General features: G+C 45.0%; 1 protein-coding gene across 1 annotated transcript in view; it reads right to left on the reverse strand.

Moving 5' to 3' along the window:
* si:ch211-67f24.7 (rho guanine nucleotide exchange factor 33) overlaps positions 1-20,000 on the reverse strand; it is a 23,290-nt gene that overhangs the window by 1,511 nt on the left and 1,779 nt on the right. The window contains exons 2-15 of the mRNA XM_063223910.1: positions 19,837-20,000; positions 16,854-16,984; positions 16,228-16,409; positions 15,724-15,825; positions 14,259-14,376; positions 13,631-13,769; positions 8,759-8,863; positions 7,883-7,972; positions 6,841-6,995; positions 5,953-6,072; positions 4,399-4,665; positions 2,305-2,956; positions 1,792-1,892; positions 1-626 (exon numbers count right to left, since the gene is read on the reverse strand). The exon at positions 1-626 is cut by the window's left edge and continues 1,511 nt beyond it; the exon at positions 19,837-20,000 is cut by the window's right edge and continues 1 nt beyond it. Of these exons, the coding sequence (XP_063079980.1) occupies positions 524-626; positions 1,792-1,892; positions 2,305-2,956; positions 4,399-4,665; positions 5,953-6,072; positions 6,841-6,995; positions 7,883-7,972; positions 8,759-8,863; positions 13,631-13,769; positions 14,259-14,376; positions 15,724-15,825; positions 16,228-16,409; positions 16,854-16,984; positions 19,837-20,000 (2,429 nt within the window). The 3' untranslated portion in view covers positions 1-523. The remainder of the gene's footprint in view (positions 627-1,791; positions 1,893-2,304; positions 2,957-4,398; positions 4,666-5,952; positions 6,073-6,840; positions 6,996-7,882; positions 7,973-8,758; positions 8,864-13,630; positions 13,770-14,258; positions 14,377-15,723; positions 15,826-16,227; positions 16,410-16,853; positions 16,985-19,836) is intronic.

The raw sequence follows: 20,000 nt of genomic DNA on the forward strand, positions 1-20,000 counted from the left end.
CTCTGAGTTAGTCTATCCCCATGCAGGAGAGTGTGTGTGTGCGTGTGTGTGCGTGTGTAAAAAAAACAATGGTGTTTGTTGAGAGACAGATCAGCCATCTTAATAGTCATTGCCCAACGTTATGAAGGCAACACTGCAGACTTTACGTGACATGGTGTGTTTTTCTCAGCAACATTCCTCATTTGTAATAACAGAAAACTGTATTACAGGCTGTATTTAATTAGCATTAATTAGCTGTTGAGTTTAAACGACTTGGACCAACTCGTCATAATGGCACTGCCAATGAGAAAAGAAAAAGAAAAAATATATACAGCATGTCTTTGTATGGAGAGGAGCACCAAAAACCTTCTCTGCCAATGGCAGAAGCCCAGCATGGGAGGCAAGCCACGAGATGAATCTGACTCAAGTCAAATGACAAAGCAACACATCAGTGATTGAAGAAATATAGGGAATGAATAATAGTGTGTGTGCGTGCGTGTGTATGCGGTGCACGCCTGCCTGTGTGTGTGTGTGTGTGTGTTTGTTAAACAGTGCTGCAAGGTCCTTCGCTCTCCTCACTCTCGTTCCAAGCGTTTCGGTTGCCATGCGCAGCCATTTGTGTGGCCCCACCACTGTACAGAGAGGACCTGCACACACACAGAATTTGCAACAAATGTACATTATAGACTGTCATAATTACGTGCTAGGAATTAATGATAACATGTCTACCAACTGTATTCAGCACAACAGATTAATTTTTCAATATTGCACCTTGTTATAATTCTGCATTTTTTTCACTTTTGGCCAATCAGGGGCCCCTTGAGAGGTTGAGGCCCCTGGGCTGCAGCCATATCTACTCTGTGCATTACAGTATTTTTCAATTCAATTGGTTTTGTACATTTCTCGAATCTCTCTCGCAATTTGCAAAACATAATATTAATTCTCAAAACAACTTTAACAAGTGGCAAAACACTGTGGATGACCTGCAAAACCGCGTCTCTTACTCAAAATCCCTAGTTTGTCTTTCAAAACCAAGTTTTTGTGTCAATGAACGTGTCAGTGCCAGCAGAATGGTTAGTCATTGTGTCATAGTGTATGGACGAGCTAGTCAAATCGATCTGTCATGTTGTCAATTGACTAGTACACTCTTGAGGATCTTTTCTGAAGCGAAATGTTGTTTAGATTGGATGGGAAATGTTGTAAATTTATGTAAATGTATGACTTTATGTAACATTGATCAGCTAAGACTGGTCTAGATATACATTTAGAGTATGACCTATTTATGGACAGACATCTCATTGCAAAATAGAAAAAAAGCCAACTCTGGTTGAGGTGTCAAAATGTGCCCTCTACCACCCCTTTTTACTTGGTTTTGCAGGCCCATGTGAATAAAAATATAGAACTGTAAAGCAAAATAAATTTAAAACAATCCACTGATATTGTATAAAGTGCACTTACTCGCTTGTGAAATTCTAGGGGAATTTTATAATTTTGCTTAGAGCATAATTATACAGGGCATAGAGTAATGTAATGCAGTACAGTGCCTATTGTTGAATTACATGCCTGTTTTCTCTTTGAAATATGATTGAATTGTACAGAACCATTGCATGGTGGACGAAAGCATTTGCTATATGCTGAAAACTATGAGAAACTGATTTTATCGTGTGCACAGCTAACACCAGGAAGTTACAATTGAACAAAAAGTTTTGAGAATTATTATTCTATTGTGAGAAATGTACAAAACTGATTGAGAAAAACTGTCACCCGGCTCTGGCGACAATATTGTTTACATGTGTGTTTCATGGCATTCACCTCACTCCATCTCTGTCCTGCTGTGGTTTGGACGTTGGATGCCCCTGTGATGTCACTCCCCTTTGGGGTTGTGATTGGTCCCTGTCAGGAGTCTCATCTCCCTGGACCAATGGGAAGCAAAAATAAAGACATCAGGCCCACAGAGTGGAACATGAAAGTACAGTATATAACAATAAGTGGAGCCAACCCTTATTTGTCCTTATCAAATGGAAAATTTGACAAGTATGCTAGTCAGTAAAATTTGTTTTATGTGGCTCATTTCTTCTTGATTTTGCCAAGTGCCATGTTACTGAAGTCAAGTACAAAATAAAGTAGTGGGAGGAGACACTTGAGTGATCCTGAAGGAAGTTTAAGGAAGACAAGAACACTTTATGGCACTACATGTCAATGGCAACTACTGTCTATGGTTCCAAATGTATCTACATATAAGTGTGTGTGTGTGTGTGTGTGTGTGTGTGTGTGTGTGTGTGTGATCTATGTGTGTGTTGATCCAAGTCTCTGTCTGACACGCACCTGTCTATAGGGCTGGTCCCATATGGGCCGGAATGCTCTGGAAGGCTGCCTCTGGAGCTTCACTCTCCTCTCCCTCCTCTCCACCGTACCCCCTCCTCCACCTCCACCTCCACCCAGCATGATGCACACCTGGCTACCAGCCTGCTGCATCTGGGCGTGGGCCTGCGTGTGCATGGGGGGGTTGGGGGCGGCTCTGGGGATCTGCCACCGAGTGCAGACGGGCCCGTCCCTGTGGCCCTGACCACCTCCACCACCACCACCCTCCCGGTCCCGGTGGCCCCCTCCTCCCGCGTCCCGCTCGCGGTGTGCCAGCCTGGGGGAGAGGGGCGGCCTCTGTCCCGAGGGCTTGAGGCGCGGGAGCGTGTAGGAGGGCTTGAGCAGCACGGGGATCTGACTGTCCTCCTCCTCCTCCTCATCTTCCTCCTCGCGGCTCTCCTCCGTGCCGTTGCTGCGCTCCGTTGCCATGCAGCCGTTGGCGTGGAGGTGGTGATGGGAGAGGGGATGGGGGTGGTGGGGGTGGTGGAGCTCCAGCGTGTCGTCGGGGCTGCAGGTGGTAACGGAGGAGTAGTCGAACACAGAGGCGTCGCCCAAGTCCTCCGGGTCCGTCTCCAGCTCCACCACCTGCTGTAGTGGCTGCTGACTGTGCTGGTGGCTGTAGTGAAGTACAAGACAGGGAACATTAGATATGTCATGTTGTTAGCAACATCTGTCTTCAAAGTCAACCACCAACGGGTGGCAATGGTCATGCAGGACATAGAACAAGGATTCTTAACCTTTTTGGCGTGGAGGCCCATTTTATTCAGTGCAGAGTGGCCTGGGGCCCATCAAATATTACCCATATATTATTATTTTATTTTTTTTAATTATTAATATTGTTAGATCTGCGCAGGGGTAAAAAGACGCATGCTGTCTCCAGTGTCTTTAATCGATGATGTATGCCGTTCCACAGCCCACACTGCCCACTAGTGCAAAACTGAACGTTTTCCCCGGCCCTCAGGATTCTGAGCGCGGCCCAACGTTGGTCCCTGACAAAGAGGGCCTTAGATATCATGTCAGTATCATGTTAGCAACATCCATCTCCAGATTCATCACCGGCGGTAGTGGCTGTAGTGACGCACCAGGCCCGGGACATGCAATCAGAGGGGGCCAAAAGAAAAGTAGAAGTAAACAAGCGCTCAGAGAGCGCACCTCTGGTGGACAGAAACACACACGCACCACAAACGAGCCAACCAACAAACGAACACAAATCGGTCACATAACCTTGGCGGAGGTCAAAACAAAGCCTGCCATAGTTTCCTTCCAACACAAGTAACTGGTCTACTGTTACAATAGAGCGATGTGTCTGATGCTGCGCTGGCTGGGTCCAATTTGCCTTTGTTTTTTTTAATGTTTTTTTAGATTAACAACAATGTCTTGCCACCTCATTAGGTACAATACAATAACTGTTGTAACTGTTATGTAATACCATGTGCTAGGGTACCCACACCACAAGTCTACCACTTCTACTTTGGCCACTTCTGCACACTATATAACATATGCAATTACATATCATGGCCAGCAGAGGGCAAAGCTAAAATGAGTTCTGAGTCAGTATCAGGACTCAAGACCAATCATTTAGCATTGTGCGAGATGGTGTTAAACACCATTGAGCAAGAGTAGAGAACTTACATGTCACCGGCACCGCAGAACTACACACGCGCAAAAGAGTTGAATACCATTTCCAGCAGAGCATGTCATGCTTTTACCCAGACAAGGAAGAATTTATCTGTCAGTGATTGTATGAATGCATCACTCCAATTTGAATCGTTAAAACCAGGACATTTTTGAATGTGTGGCACTGTATTGTAGCTTCTAAATCCAGGTGACTCACCATGGCCCCTGTCCGCAAAAACTAAAGCCCGGTGTTAAGGTCTGCTGTTGTGCCAATACTGCACCGTGTGCTCGCGTCTGTGTATCTTGTGACAGGTGTTCTACCACGCACAAAACTGACATAAAAAAACACATCATGGCAACACATTTGTGTATGAAACATACACATGCACGAATATCCTCCAGTAAGCATACCACGGACCTAACACACACACACACACACACCTGTTAACGTGGTAGACCTCTGAAGTGTACATCCTCTTGACCAGAGGCTGTGGGGAGGGGCCCTGTCCCGGGTCGCTGTCCGTGGTGGCCCCCCCTCCTTGCTCAGAGGAAGGGTCCAGGACGAAGCGCACTTCTCCGGGCCTCTCCCTGGGTGCTGGCACAGGCACCCGCACAGGGGTGGCATCGGGGGGCAGGTTCCACGCGGAGGGTCCCTGGTTCCAGCAGACACCAGCAGCATTGACCGCTGGGTGGCACAGACTGGATGGACTGAGATGGAGAATGGAGAGAACATTATATTACATGCCATTAGCACACTTTTATTCAAGGCGACTTAGAGTTATTTAGATAAAGGGTATTGGTTACAGTCCCTGGAGCAGTGTAGGGAAAGGGGTCTTGCTCAAGGGCACTTCAGCCATGAAAAGGGGGTGGGGATTAAACCTGAAACCCTGTAATTTGCAGTCCAACTCCCAAACCATTACACCGCGGCTGCCCAGAACATGATTAGAGATGGAACAGAAGTCCAAAACACAACAGCACTAGGTGGATGGATTTAGATGGTTATGAAGTTGATCTTTGAATAAGAGGTTCAAGTCCCACCCTAACCAGCAGGTAGTTGCTGAAGTGAATTTGAGGAAAGTACCTCATCCCACATTTCTCCAGGGAATATAACAACGCCCTGTAAATTATAATGTTTGACTTTGGACTTTGGACAAAAGCATAAGCAACATGTAATTAAAGAAGATATATTAAGAAAGACAATTCAGAGCAGAGCAGCATACAAGCTGAGGGGGGGTGAGGTCAAGATAGGGGATTAAATTACATGTTTATGAGAAACACAAGCATTTTGTGACTGAAACGAGTTCCAGTTTGGACATTGTCACCAGGTAGTGCACACAATGGAATTATTATGCATTTAAATCCATCACAGATTTGAGCAGGGGGTAGGTACAAAAAGTTTGAAGACACAACAATATACTGTATTTTTGTTGTTGTTGTTGTTGTTGTTGTTAGGACACATACAACACACTGCACTACACCAGATAACCACAAGAGGGCTCTGAAAGTCAAAGTAGCCACACATAATCCATCAAGGGGCCAGAAAAAGGCAACAGAATTTCTCCCTAGTCATCTGTTTTTTGTAATGAACTGCAAAGACTTGCCACTTGTCAGCCTAAAACAGACAGCATTGCAGTTCTCACTGGATAAAGAATACCCTACACACACACACTCACATAGACAGACACACACTCACATAGACAGACAGACAGACAGACAGACACACACACACACACACACACACACACACACACACACACACACACACACACACACACACACACACACACACACACACAAACAACAACAACAAACAGACAGATAGACACACACTGTACAAGCACATACACACACACACACGCACACGCACACACACACGCACTCACACACACACACACAGCGCAAGAGAGGGGGGACAGAGAGAGAGGGGGAGCCATGCACACGCAGACACACAAACAGAGTATACGTATGGCAGAGCAGAAGTGGGCGAGTACTGACTGTGAGTTGGCGATCGGATTGTCCTGTCGGTGAGGCTGTGAGCGCGTCAGGGTGTCTCTGGAGTTGGGGGAGTATTTGGAGAAGGCAGAGGGGGGGCAGTCTGGACTGGGGATCTCACATCTGCAGAGAGACCCAAAACACATCCAAAGACTGCTGATTGCAATATTTTCAGAGGAAGACTTAATATTAGGCAAACCTAGGCAACTGTCTAGTAGCCTCGTGCACCATCCTACATACTTCCGCCAAGAGACTTGGCTCCGCACAACGTCTGGTAACTGTTTTCTGTGGAGCGATGTTGAGCGGTAGGATTTGGTCGGTGTTCTGACAAACGGTCCTACATTGTAATTTTATCCTACGGTAGGATGTTCTGTCAGACATGTCTGTTAAACGGTCCTACATTGCCAAAGATAGACGTCAGACATGTTTGTTCAACAGCTTAACCTGATTTTTCAGAAAATTTCCCTCCCGCTTCCTGCAATCGCGTCAGATCAAACAACCTCCAGACCATGAATACAAAATGAAATGATAGTATTATGGGATGGTCAGGACCAGGCTAACTGTCTAGGGCCCTGACCAAATCTGCCCTCCAAGGGGGCCCTCATCTGTCACACCAGTGGCGATAAACACACTAAAAAGTAGGCCTGGGGCCTATACTACAAAACTGGTTCAGGATAAGTTAAGGTTAAGTTAAGAGGTAAGTTAAATCATCTAATAGAAGATCCTGGAGTCCTCATTTTCTTAAGAAAAGCTCTTGTATTAGATGTTTTACTTCTTAACTTAACCTTAACTTATCCTGAACCAGCTTCGTAATATAGGCCCCTGATCTTAACCTTGAGAGTCCTGGCTGACCCCGATCTCGACCCCGATAGCGACCCCGGCTGGCCCCACCTTAATCCAGTGACTGCAGCAGCTGGCCTCTCTTCTGATTGGACGTCCTGCTCCAGCAGGGTGTGGCCACGGGAACGGATGTGTCCCAGAATCCTTTGCGTGTCCTCAAGCAGATGGCGGTCCGGGTGGTCTCCTCCTGTCCAGTCAAGGAGACTCTGGACACCACACACACACACACACACACACACACACACACACTAGGGATGGTACAAACCGCACCGAAAACCGAAACCGTACAATTCACACACCATACCGAACCGTGAAATGCAGTCCGTGGCAAACCGCAATTCATGTACTGCCCAGAAAAATATGTAAAACAGAGATTCTAAGAGGTAGCTTATCCAGTCTCTCTGATTAAAACAGTATATAAGACCAATCAGAGGATGACACAATTAAAATCACACCCATATGTAGGATATTTAGTGATAAGTCTGATTCTATTAGCCACTTGAAAGAGGGCATTTGGAACGCTCAGACAGCGCACATCAGCTGACGACAGCTGATTCAACTTGCGCATCATCACTTTATAATTGCAGTTATATAAATATGGTTTAATATTCCCAGTGCACCATTTATCATGAACTAAAAAAAGAACCGTATAGAACCGAAAACCGTGACCTTGATACCGTGATATGAACCGAACCGTGAATTTTGTGAACCGTTCCAGCCCTAATGCGCACACACACACACACATTAAAACACATGCATCCCAAACACATGCACGCACACATATGCATGTACACACGCACACACAAACACAAGTACACTTGCACACAGGTAGAAAGGCAGATGGAAGGGGAAAAGGAATCTTGTTGAGATATACATTACCGAGAATATGAGAGAGAGAGAGAGAGAGAGAGAGAGAGAGAGAGAGAGAGAGAGAGAGAGAGAGAGAGAGAGAGAGAGAGAGAGAGAGAGATATGAACTAATTGTGAGATTACTCAAGAAGAAACATGAGTGCACAAATGAAATATGGTGGATGAGATGAGGTATGTTGCCCAAAGAAAGAGTAAATGAAGGGAAGACAGAGAGAGTAGAGTACCTGTATGATGCTCAGGTAGCTGTGGATCCTTGACACAGGTGAGAAGAGCAACGATATAAGCCCCGCCCCTTCTTTTTTCTCCTGGCAACCCTATGGTAGCCATGACAACAAAACAAATCCATTACATGATATATTACCAAGTAAAATATATAACTAGTAAATAAACTTGAATCTGATCTGAAAGATATAGTCACTCAATTTTCTGATGTCAGTTTCTAACATCGGAAAACAATTTATTAGTTCCTTCAGTCATTCATTAATAATAATAATAATAATAATAATAATTAAAAATAATAATAATAATAATAACAATAGGTCTAATAATAACTTGGTTTTATATAGCGTCTTTCTTGATTTATGATTTATGAGGGTAAAATGTATATCTTTCATAATAAAACGCTAAAACACAGTTTAACAACTGACAATTGAATCATCCTCAACGATTATTTGTATATAATATTTGCAGTCATGGGTGAGCGGTTAGGGCGTCAGACTTGCATCCCAGAGGTTGCCGGTTCGACTCCCGACCCGCTAGGTTGGTGGGGGGAGTAATCAACCAGTGCTCTCCCCCATCCTCCTCCATGACTGAGGTACCCTGAGCATGGTACCGTCCCACCGCACTGCTCCCCATGGGGCGCCACTGAGGGCTGCCCCCTTGCACGGGTGAGGCATAAATGCAATTTCGTTGTGTGCAGTGTGCAGTGTTCACTTGTGTGCTGTGGAGTGCTGTGTCACAATGACAATGGGAGTTGGAGTTTCCCAATGGGCTTTATACTATATATACGCTATAGTTGGCCTAGTGCCCACACACAACGTATATTTAAAAAAAGAGCAATGCATATGTCTGAGACGTGAAACTTGGGCATGTGTCCTCACCTGGGCATTGTGGGTCTTTGCTGCCTGTGGTACTCTGCTGATCTCAGCGTTCAGAATGGCAGGCAGAGTGGACACGTAACCCAGATAGGCCTCCGAAAACGCCGCCTGTCAGTGCACATACAGTATCACCCATGTTACATTACAGTGTGTACAGTAACCACCCACTATTGTGAGCCCAAGCATATGTATCAGGGCTTGACATTAACTTCTTTGCTCACTGGCCACCAGGGCTGTAAATTAACACCCGAAAACCAGCCAAATGCTGGTGAAAAGTCAGTTTGGCTGGTAGAAAATAAAGCTTACTAGCCACTTCGATGACTCATTGGTGAGTGTGGGTTTGGCTAGTAAGATGAACATCTATTAGCTATTTTGGCTGGTGATGAAAAAAGTAAATTTAGAGCCCTGCAGGCCAATTTACCATACTCTACTCCACTAACCCTAACCAGAGTCACAAGCCATGCAGCCTCTCCTCTAGCCATAGTTTTGTTGTCAGTTCTTTTCTTTACCTGGGTAGCCTATTTATAAGGTCGGGAGGTAAAGCAAGAAGGCCCTGCTATCAACATCGCTTCGTAGCCTCATAAAGCACACCGTTCCACCAGTGGAATGCTGTAAAAGGCATTGAAAAGTGAACTACCATGGTAAGTACATCACTACTATGACATAGCACAAGGCCTTCAGTAATGCACTATGACTTGGTCATTGCCATTCTGATAACAGCAAATGTATAATGCCGTATTTTGTCATCACGGGTTAAATGAAAATGAAACAGACAAATGCAAACTGAGTGTGCTATTGAACATGTAGACTACAGTGACAGTGAGGAATAAACTACCTGCCGAAGTGTCTAGTGGCACTGAAATTACTACCAGCCATGGCATGGGCAAGACTTACCAGCAGTTGGCTGGTGTGCAGGTACCATTATCGAGCCCTGACAATAACAAAACTGTGAAGTGCCTCTCTCGTGCTCATCAATACATCTCTCACTGAAAAATAAAAACAATAAAGGCCAATTTGACAATCCAGTACCAAATAATATAACAGTTCAGAGAAGCCATACTGCCTGTGGTAGTTTTTATAGAGAGTTCTGTGTCAAAGTTCTACTCATCATACCAACTTCTTGGGCAGTCATAGGTAAGCGGTAAGGTAAGGGCGTCGGACTTGTAGCCAAAAGGTTTGCTGGTTTGACTCCCGACCTGCCAGGTTGGTGGGGGGAATAATTAACCAGTGCTCTCTCCCATCATCCTCCATAACTGAGCTCCCTTTCGGGCACCATTGGTGTCTGCCCCCTTGCACGGGTGAGGCATAAGTGCAATTTCGTTGTGTGCAGTGTGCAGTGTTCACTTGTGTCCTGTGGAGTGCTGTGTCACAATGACAATGGGAGTTGGAGTTTCCCAGTAGGGCTTTCACTTTCACTTTCAATTTTACTTATAAGAATAAACCCAAAGTTCATTTTACACCGCAGTATCCCTTTAAGATGCAGCCTATGTCTGAAGTCTATGGAAAGAAAAAAAAACTTAAAACTTGCCTCCTGTGACTTTTTTTTAAAGAACACCCCCCCCAGGTCATAGCTACAGTATCTAGCTTCCTGTATATGTCCTGACTCTGGGAAAAATAAAACTGGAGCAGCAACCACAAAAAAAAATCTGCACAGTGGCGTAGATCTGAGAGGGTAGAAGTGTGCGCTCAGCGGTGAGCTTAGCAATAAAGCACAGAGCGGACCATTCAGCTCTCTCGAAGATTGTACTCAGCACAAAAAAAGGCAGGATCTCCCAAAGTGTGTGTGTGTGCGTGCGTGCGTGCGTGCATGCGTGCGTGCGTGCGTGCGTGCGTGCGTGCGTGCATGCGTGCGCTGTGAGAGGGGGGCGGGGGATATTGGGGATTGCAGTGTTCTTGATAGAGAGGGCATTGCATTCATTGTGACAGCACAGGATCTGTTTTCAGCAGCTGAGGCTAGTGTTTTAGCCAGACGTTGGTCGGTTGGTCAAGGTGTTTTTAACACTTCACCACCCACCATAATGTGATGGAAGGATTGTGTTTCTCACGGGGGAGGTTATGTTACTTGTGTGCAGGGCTGTGACGATATTGAATTGAATCGTGATTAATCGTGATATGCAGTCACAATACTGTATCGCAATTGCAAGGGCGTAGTATTGTTATGTGTCCTTTCAAAGTTCTGTTACTCTTTAGTCCAGAACACAACCACATGATATGATGTGATAGTGCTCAAAAATCATCATTATTATTTTGAAACTTTATTATTATCCTTTTTGCAGGCTATTCTACGTATAAACTTTTTATTGTGTAATGCTGACAAAGGTGAGAAAAGAAAATGAATGAAGTAAATATCGCAATGCATTGCAATAATACATTTATTGCAATGCACCGTAATAGTATCACATCGTGGCATGTGTATCGTGATGCGCATCAAACCGTAAACCCCTTGCCAATACCCAACCCTACTTGTGTGTTTGTGTGTGTGTGTGTGTGTGTGTGTGTGTGTGTGTGTGTGTGTGTGTGTGTGTGTGTGTGTGTGTGTGTGTGTGTGTGTGTGTGTGTGTGTGTGTGTGTGTGTGTGTGTGTGTGTGTGTGTGTGTGTGCGCGTGCGCACGGGGGTCATCCCTATGTTCCCCGGGTCCTATGTTCCCCTCTACCAGGGAACATAGGACCCTTTTGTCAAAAAAGGGTTCTATGTTCCCCACTGCTTCAAAGTAGACTGCTGCCACATGGTAAAGTGCAGGTTGCAGTTGCAACTGTGGCAGGTTAGGTTTAGGAATAGTTTGGGTCAGGGCACAAATTGAAAACTCAGAAACATTGCATTACGACAGGTTAGGTTTAGGGAAGGTTTTGGGAAGGGCACAATTTGAAAACTCGGAAACATACAATGCGGGGAACTTAGGACCCTTTTTCCAAAAAAGGGTTCTATGTTCCCCGCTGCTTCCAAGTAGACTGCTGCCGCATGGCAAAGCACAGGTTGTTGTTGCGCCTCTGACAGGTTAAGTTTAGGGATAGTTTTGGTCAGGGCACAAATTGAAAACTCAGAAACATTGCATTACGACAGGTTAGGTTTAGGGATGGTTTTGGGAAGGGTACAATTTGAAAACTTTGAAACATACAATGGGGGAACGTAAAACCCTTTTTTAGAAAAAGAGTCCTATGTTCCCCAATCCCATACAAAGACAGGAGAACATAGGACCCGGGGAACATAGGTACGCTCCCTGTGCACGTGCGAGAGAAAGAGAGAGAGAGAGAGAGAGAGAGAGAGAGAGAGAGAGAGAGAGAGAGAGAGAGAGAGAGAGAGAGAGAGAGAGAGAGAGAGAGAGAGAGAGTGTGTGGCTATGTCTCAAATCATGCACTTGTGTCAGTGCACTGACAGTCAGTGCACAGTGCACTGAGGTCTTCAGTGCATAGTCGTGGAAAAATTTGAGCACTATGCACTGTGCCCTTGCTGGAAGTGACGGCTGAGCATGGCATTCGCTCACCAAAATATTGGTTGCCTACTGTTTACAATGCACAGCGTCTGATGATTTACATTTCTTTCACCTCAAAGAGCAACAATCACACATACAATACTTGGGTTGGCCTGAAAAGGTTTGTGTCAACGTTACTTACAGAATTAGGAGACTGACCAACCTCTTCTATTGAACTGAACGCCACATTTCCTCTGTGTCATTGTCAAAATGGCAGCCGTTTAGTGCGTGCAGTGTCCATCATTCAAGCACTGCGTTTTTCCGCCATTGTTAGGGGATCATCCTAGCACTTTCAGTGCACTTGCTCAACCGAAATTGTCAGCGTGAGCACCCTAGACCCTAGGTTACCTGTCTCATACAGAATCGACTTTAAGATTCTGCTCACAGTATTTAAAGCATTAAATTGCCCCAAGTTATATCTCTGACATGCTCTCTTTTTATGCCCCTGCTCGAGCTCTCAGGTCCACTGATGCCAAGCTGCTAAGGACCCCCACCCCCCCGCAAAAGAAGATCGGCGACGCCGCGTTTGTCTGCTATGCGCCCAAGAGATGGAACGCCCTCCCCATCAAGATCCGATCAGCCAGCTCCGTCGACTCCTTCAAGAAGCAGCTGAAGACCCACCTCTTCATCCTTGCCAACTCCTAGCTGCCAAGGCGTCATAGTGTCCCAGCAGCCGCAGCGCCCTTACTGCTCACAACCAGCCCTGGCAGGGGGCTCCCCTAGGTGGCCGCTGGTCTCTGCCTGAGGTTTCTTCCTGACTATAGGTTTTTTTTTTCTCAGACCTCACTGACCTTTTTTTCCCCTTAGAAACTATGATTCAAGCAAAAGGGAGTTTTTCCTCACCCCTGATGCCACCAGGGGCCGCACCTGAGCGCCCAATCTCTGTGTGACTATCTATGACTTATGATAGGCCCAGCCACTATGGACCTTACGCATCTAAGAATCCTGGTCCTAACCTACGTTGACCTTATGACTCTACAATCTCTGTCTATCTCTTCTTCCTCTGCCTTCCTGCTATTTCTGCCTCTCCTCTATACCTCTCCTTTTAAATCCATCTCTAACAATGATGTTTTTTTCCCATTTGTTAAGCACTTTGAGTTACATGCCTTGTATGACACAGTGCTATACAAATACAATTATTATTATTATTATAGGCACTGAAACACAGTGCCCGAAGTGCACAAGTGCGTGGATTGAGAAACAGTCTGTGTGTGTGTGTGTGTGTGTGTGTGTGTGTGTGTGTGTGTGTGTGTGTGTGAGAGAGAGAGAGAGAGAGAGAGAGAGAGAGAGAGAGAGAGAGAGAGAGAGAGAGAGAGAGAGAGAGAGAGTGTGTGCGTGCGTGCGTGCGTGCGTGCGTGCGTGCGTGCGTGCGTGCGTGCGTGCGTGTGTGCTTGCGTATGTTTACCTCGCCATGTCCTGTCAGTTTGCCAAACACATCCCCCACCAGGCACCTCCACTGGTCCGCAGCCAGCTTCTCCTCCAGTGCATTACGGAACACCAGGTGGCGCTGCAGCAACTGCTCCACATGTCTCAGAAACACCTTCCTGTGATGAGAGAGGGGTTTACATAGGGCTGGAAATTTAGACTAGAGGTGTCATGGCAATTCGCAACACCACTGGAAAATTGCAAGAGCAGCCTCTAGCTTGTGTAGGACGTACCAGTGCTCTTCAGTCAATGCAAATCAATGGAGAGCAAGCCCACCCAGGGGTGCTGACAGCTTTGGCCAGGCCCAGGACAAAGTAGCAGGCCCTGACGAAGGCCAGGCGGCTGAAACCGGTTGGCGTTTTTATGTCATTATACCCCAAAGTAGAATAAAGGGTTTTCAATATAACTACCACCTTGACTCAGAGGAGGGTGCCTTGAATTCGGTCAATCAACCTAGGACAAAGTAATTTGAAAGGGCCCCCTACCCAATTTACGCAAAGTAATGAAAACTCATTTCTGGGCCCCCTTTCTCTCTAGGCCCAGGACAACGGACCTCTTTGTGTGCATGTGTGTGTGTGTGTGTGTGTGTGTGCCAGTTCTCCTCTTACTGTGGTTCAGCGTTGGCCAGTTCAGGTGGGGATTTGTATTTGTCGTAGAGCTGGCCCAGGCTGGACACGTACTCCCACTCCGACTGCAGCAGCTGCACAATCACCTGCTGCCTCCTTCCTGACAAGACAATACCAGGCAGACAGTACCATCTCAGAGGACAATAGCAGACAGACACCTCAGAGGATTGCCGGTGATCCCATTCACTATTTGTTGAAAAAGCCCCACGTCATTAGCCTGAGCGAATAGCCGACTGTTGACTCCGTCAATCAGTCTGGCAAAAGCCATGAGGAATCCGTCTCCGTGGAAGATTAGAGATGGTCTGATCTTACTCTATCATTTAAATTAATTGAAGTTCCAAACTCAAATTAAAACCCATATTGTGCTTTATTAGCATGCCTGTTACGTTATAGCGTCGCAAAAGCATACAAATAACAAAACGAAAGTGTGAATATTGTTACCTTAACCAATCAGTAACGGAGCTCGCGGGTGAGTTCTACGTCACCACTCTCAACTGTTTGCTGATTGGCAAAACACTGAGAGAACCGAGCTCGAGGCTTTTGCCAGACGATGTGCGGAGCCAAAATCTTTGGGCGGAGTACATGGATGGCGTCGCCAGGCTACCACGTCATAACAGCATTGCTATGACATTACCGACGGTCTAACTGAAAGTAACAGATTAAATCATGGATATTACCATTTGGGTGACAGTAAGGTTATACCATAGGCTCTGCATGAAGAGGTTAAATGACTGAGCTTTGCATTTCTTCTGTTCTTCCAGCCTGGCAACGCACATTCTAGCTACAAGCTAGCACATATCACTGAATCCAATGGGACCGGCTAGCAGCTACCTGGTCCCATAAGACTAAATCATAATTGCTAGCTTGGAATAAAAAGTAACATCACCAGAATCAGAGGCTGAAAGAACAGGAGAAAGATTTTAAAAATCTCTTCAAACAAGGGGATGTGTAAAATAAACTTATTTCCAGAAATGGTGAGGTATGGCTGTAAGCTAAGTCAAGTAGCCTAAAACAGCAATGTTGAAGTTTTTCACAATTGTTACTTTGTAGTAATTGCTTCACTGATCTCTGAAAACATCTGGAAAAAATACAGTTTATACAGTGATAATGTTGTGTATTCTGGTGCAAAAGGAGGACTCCTATAATTATGAAGCCACAACGTGTGATATGATGTGTGATGTGTGTGCACATGTGTGGAGTAAGCATGAGTGGATAGTTAAGTCTTGAGTAAGTTAAGTTTTGAGCTCACTGTTTCTTATGTCTCTGCACCTCTTTCAAGACATAATACATACAGTGCATTCAAAAATACACAGTATTTTAGTCACAACCTTTTATTTTGTCTTCAAATAGTGTTTGCCTTGCACTTAATCATTGCCCCTAGGATCAAACACCCATTTGAACTGCGCAGGGAATTAGTTTGAACCAACTCGTGAATTGCTACTGTTACCTTCAAGAGAGCAGGGGCGTGGCATCTCACTTCCCCAGGAACCTATCACAGTCTGTGGAACCCTGACACACATGGGTACCACTTGACAATTGACTGTTCCATCTGAAGAGGAATGAAAAAAATGTAGATAGAGCAATAAGAATAGATTGGATAGAGGTTCATAGGCAAGAGGCCAATGGAAGGGGCACTAGATGGTTGTAAATGGACAATCATGAGGGTATAAAGATGATGATGATGAACGGAAGAAAGGATGTGTTCAAGTTCAATGTCATGTCAGAATGGTTGGTTGTATGGATGGACGAATGGAATGATTGATAAATGGATGGATGGAATTTTCAATGGATGGCTCAATGGCTGATGGATGGATGGATGGATGGATGGATTTATGGATGGATGGGTGGATGGATGGATGGGTGGCTGGAGGATGAAGGATGCATTAGAGTAATAGATACAGTATAGTCTATAATATAAACAGATGGTCAGAGAAGAGAAGACTCCACTCACCTGTGGCCTGGTACTGTCCGGCACGGAGCCCCTGAAGGTAGCAGTGCAGCAGCAGTCCTGCCCTCAGAGAGGAGCTGGGGGAGGCAGACATGCTGCACACACACGGGCACGGGCACTGGCACTGACACGGGCATCCCCCATCCCCATCAGGCTGGCATATGCCAGAGCTGTGCCCCGTCTCACTACACAGCAAAAGATAGCACAGGGCATGTATGATCTAATTGCAGCAATAGCTAGGAAAGACTAGAGTTCAGATAAAAAGAAGGAGGCACGCTCTGCTTTCCCTCTTTCTTAAAAAAACTTTTTTATGTCCAACATTTTGGCTTTTGTCAAGGGGTACTAAACAAACATGTTACACAAAACTGGAAGAGTGTAGGCCTACATATAATATATATTATTTCTACTGTGAATTTTTGTTTTCATAAGTAGAATCAGATGTACGTAGAATGATAACTCCCTACGGAAAATTGCATGTAAAAATCTATCTATCTGGGTTTAATGATACTGCAGGTGATTTAAACACATTCCAAAGTCATGATGACACTTTTATATTTGCAATGAATGCGTTGCCAAAGAGAACTCGCTGCCCTTTTATTTCAATTGTTTGCTGTTGTCACCATGGTTACCTGTTGCCCTGGGTGAGTGCAGACCCCTGTGCTCTGGCCTCTGCTGACTGTGTCGTCTTTGACTCCGGCTCTGCCTTGAAGCGGTTGCCACACAGAAGCCTGATCTGGGCACGGACCTCACCCAGCTCCTCCTGGAGCGCACACATGGACAATAAAAAGGGCCATACATAAAATACAAACAATATACAACAGTATACTTTAAAGGTCCGTTATGTAAGATTTTATTGCTCTTCTTAAAACTTGTGAGGAGTGTGAAATAACAAAACACTTGTTTCTGTGAGATAATGATGAAAAAAATTAACCAAAAAATGATAATAATTTGAAATATGCACTCTTGAGAAAAATTATGCAGCCAGTATGAGTGAAGCCAAAGCAGAACTTTGGCTCTTTTTTTCAGTGCTTCAAAAAACTGTCAATGCAAAAATTATTTCAAGAACTTACTGATGAAGATCTTGTAAACATCTAGCCTGCCTATTTTGGACAACAGATTGAAATTAGCCATTGTGCTATAATCTGGCACATTTACATGAATGTATGTTCAGTAATGTGCAATGTCCTGAAAAATGTAATTACAGTAAAGATACACTATAATATTCCATTGCCCATTATAATCCCATTTTACAGTAGGTGGATGGATATTTTTACATGTGGTTACATTTTTATCCGTTTACGTGTAAACACAACATGTGCATAGAAATAAAAATAAGAATAAAAAGAAGTAAAAATAACACATACACAGCCGCGGCAAAAATTGAGAGACCACTTCGAAATTCTCAGTTTTTCTGATTTTGTTATGGATAGGTATGGGTTTGAGTAAAACAAACTTTGACATTTCATTCTAGAAACTACCGACAACATATCCTCCGAATTTCGAAAGAAAATATTGTCATTTAGATACTTTATTTGCGGAAAATCTCAAAATCGTCAAATTAGCACATAAGATGCAATGTTTCCAAATCTCAAAAAAGGCAAAGAAAACAAGATGATATTAACTGGAAAACAACAAAATAGTAATGTATTAACTTGGGAAGACTTCAGAAATCAATATTTGGTGGAATAAGCCCGATTTGTAGACACAGCTTTCATGGTGCGTTGCGTATGCGTTCCATAACTCCTTCACATTGTTTTTGGATGACTTTATTCCAGGCCTGGTGCAAGAATTCAACTTGCTTAGCTTGGGTGGATGGCTTGTGACCATCCAGCTTCCTCTTGATCACATTCCAGAGGTTTTCAAGGGGGTTCGGGCCTGGAGTTTGGGCTGACCATGTCAGGGTATTGATCTGGTGGTCCTCCATCCACAGCTTGATTGGCAAGCTGAGTGGCTGGAGCATTGTCCTTCTCTAAAAAAAACTGTCCTCAGCGTTCAGGGGCGTTGTCAGAACAGAAGGAATCATGTTTTGGCCCAAGGTAACTTTGTATGTGACTTCAGAGACGCATAATTTGCAACAATGATTTTGACCGATTTCAACCTTGATGGGGCTCCCTCAGATAACCACAAATTCTCTGCCAAATTTCACAACAGGTGCAAGTTACTGTGGTTCATAGACCTCTCCAGGTCTCTAGCTAACCATTAGATCAGACCAGGCGTTGGATTAGATGTAATATTTGGCCAAGGATAGGAGATGATCTGAGGGAGCTTCAGCAAGGCTGATTCATCTTTGCAAACGGCGCGTCTCTGAACCCACATGCAAAGTTACCTTGGGCCAAAATTTGTTTCCTAATGTTCTGACAACGCCCCTGAACACTGGCCAATAAAGCTGTGGATGGAGGACCACCAGATCAATACCCTGACATGCTCAGCCCAAACTCCAGGCCTGAACCCCCTTGAAAACCTCTGGAATGTGATCAAGAGGAAGCTGGATGGTCACAAGCCATCCACCCAAGCTCAGCAAGTTGAATTCTTACTCCAGGCCGGGAATAAAGTCATCCAAGAACAATGTGAAGGAGTAACAGAACGCATACCAAAACGCATGAAAGCTGTGTCTACATATCGGGCTAATTCCACCAAATATTGATTTCTGAAGTCTTCCTAAGTAAATACATTACTATTATGTTGTTTTAAAGTTAATATCATCTTGTTTTCTTTGCCTTTTTTGAGATTTGGAAACATTCCATTTTATGTGTTATTTTGACCATTTTGTGATTTTCTGCAAGTAAAGTATCTAAATGACAATATTTTCTTTCGAAATTCGGAGGAAACGTCTGTAGTTTGTAGAATGAAATGACAAAGTTTGTTTAACTCAAACCCATACCTATCCATAACAAGATCAGAAAAACTGAAAATTTCGAAGTGGTCTCTCAATTTTTGCCGCGGCTGTATACTGTATTTAAACAATGTATACTCTTACATACAAGCGTTCTGTACACTTATATGTGTGTATACTACACTGTTTTGTACAGTACGCCCAGTTTATGGCCAGTAGCAACCTGTGATGTAGCACTATATGAATGAGGATGGATGGACGGTGTTCAATGCACTTGGCTCATTTGTCACTGTGTGTGTGTGTGTGTGTGTGTGTGTGTGTGTGTGTTTGTGTGTGTATGTGTATGTGTGTTTGTGTGTGCGTGTGTGCGTGTGTGTGTGCGTGTGTATGAGGGGGTGTGTGAGCTTGTGTATGTGACTGTATCTGCGCACGTACGTATGTGTGTGTGTGTGTGTGTGTGTGTGTGTGTGTGTGTGTGTGTGTGTGTGTGTGTGTGTGTGTGTGTGTGTGTGTGTGTGTGTGTGTGTGTGTGTGTGCTTGCGTGCACCCGTGCATCCGTCCGTTACCCTGTGCGACTGCACCAGAGCCTCTAGACGTGCATATGAGTGTATCTGTGTGCTTGTGTGTGTGTGTGTCTGTGTGTGTGTGTGTGTGCATGTGTGCACGTGCGTGCATGCGTGTGCGCCTATGTGCGTGCATTCGTTACCCTGAGTGACTGCACCAGAGCCTCTTGGCATATGAGTGTATGGTGTGTGTTTGTGCGTGCGTGCGTGCGTTACCCGTAGCGACTGCACCAGAGCCTCCAGGTGCAGGGCTCTCTTGTGGCAGCAGGTCTGTGTCTCCTGCAGCTGGCTCTGCAGTCGGCTGTCCCCGTGCTGGATGTGGCTCAGCTCCAGCAGCGCGCGCGAGAAGCCAGCCTTCAACTCCGCCACTATACCCTGGA

The sequence above is a fragment of the Engraulis encrasicolus genome, chromosome 19 (assembly GCF_034702125.1).
Source record: "Engraulis encrasicolus isolate BLACKSEA-1 chromosome 19, IST_EnEncr_1.0, whole genome shotgun sequence".
In the NCBI taxonomy this organism is placed as follows: Eukaryota; Metazoa; Chordata; class Actinopteri; order Clupeiformes; family Engraulidae; genus Engraulis; species Engraulis encrasicolus.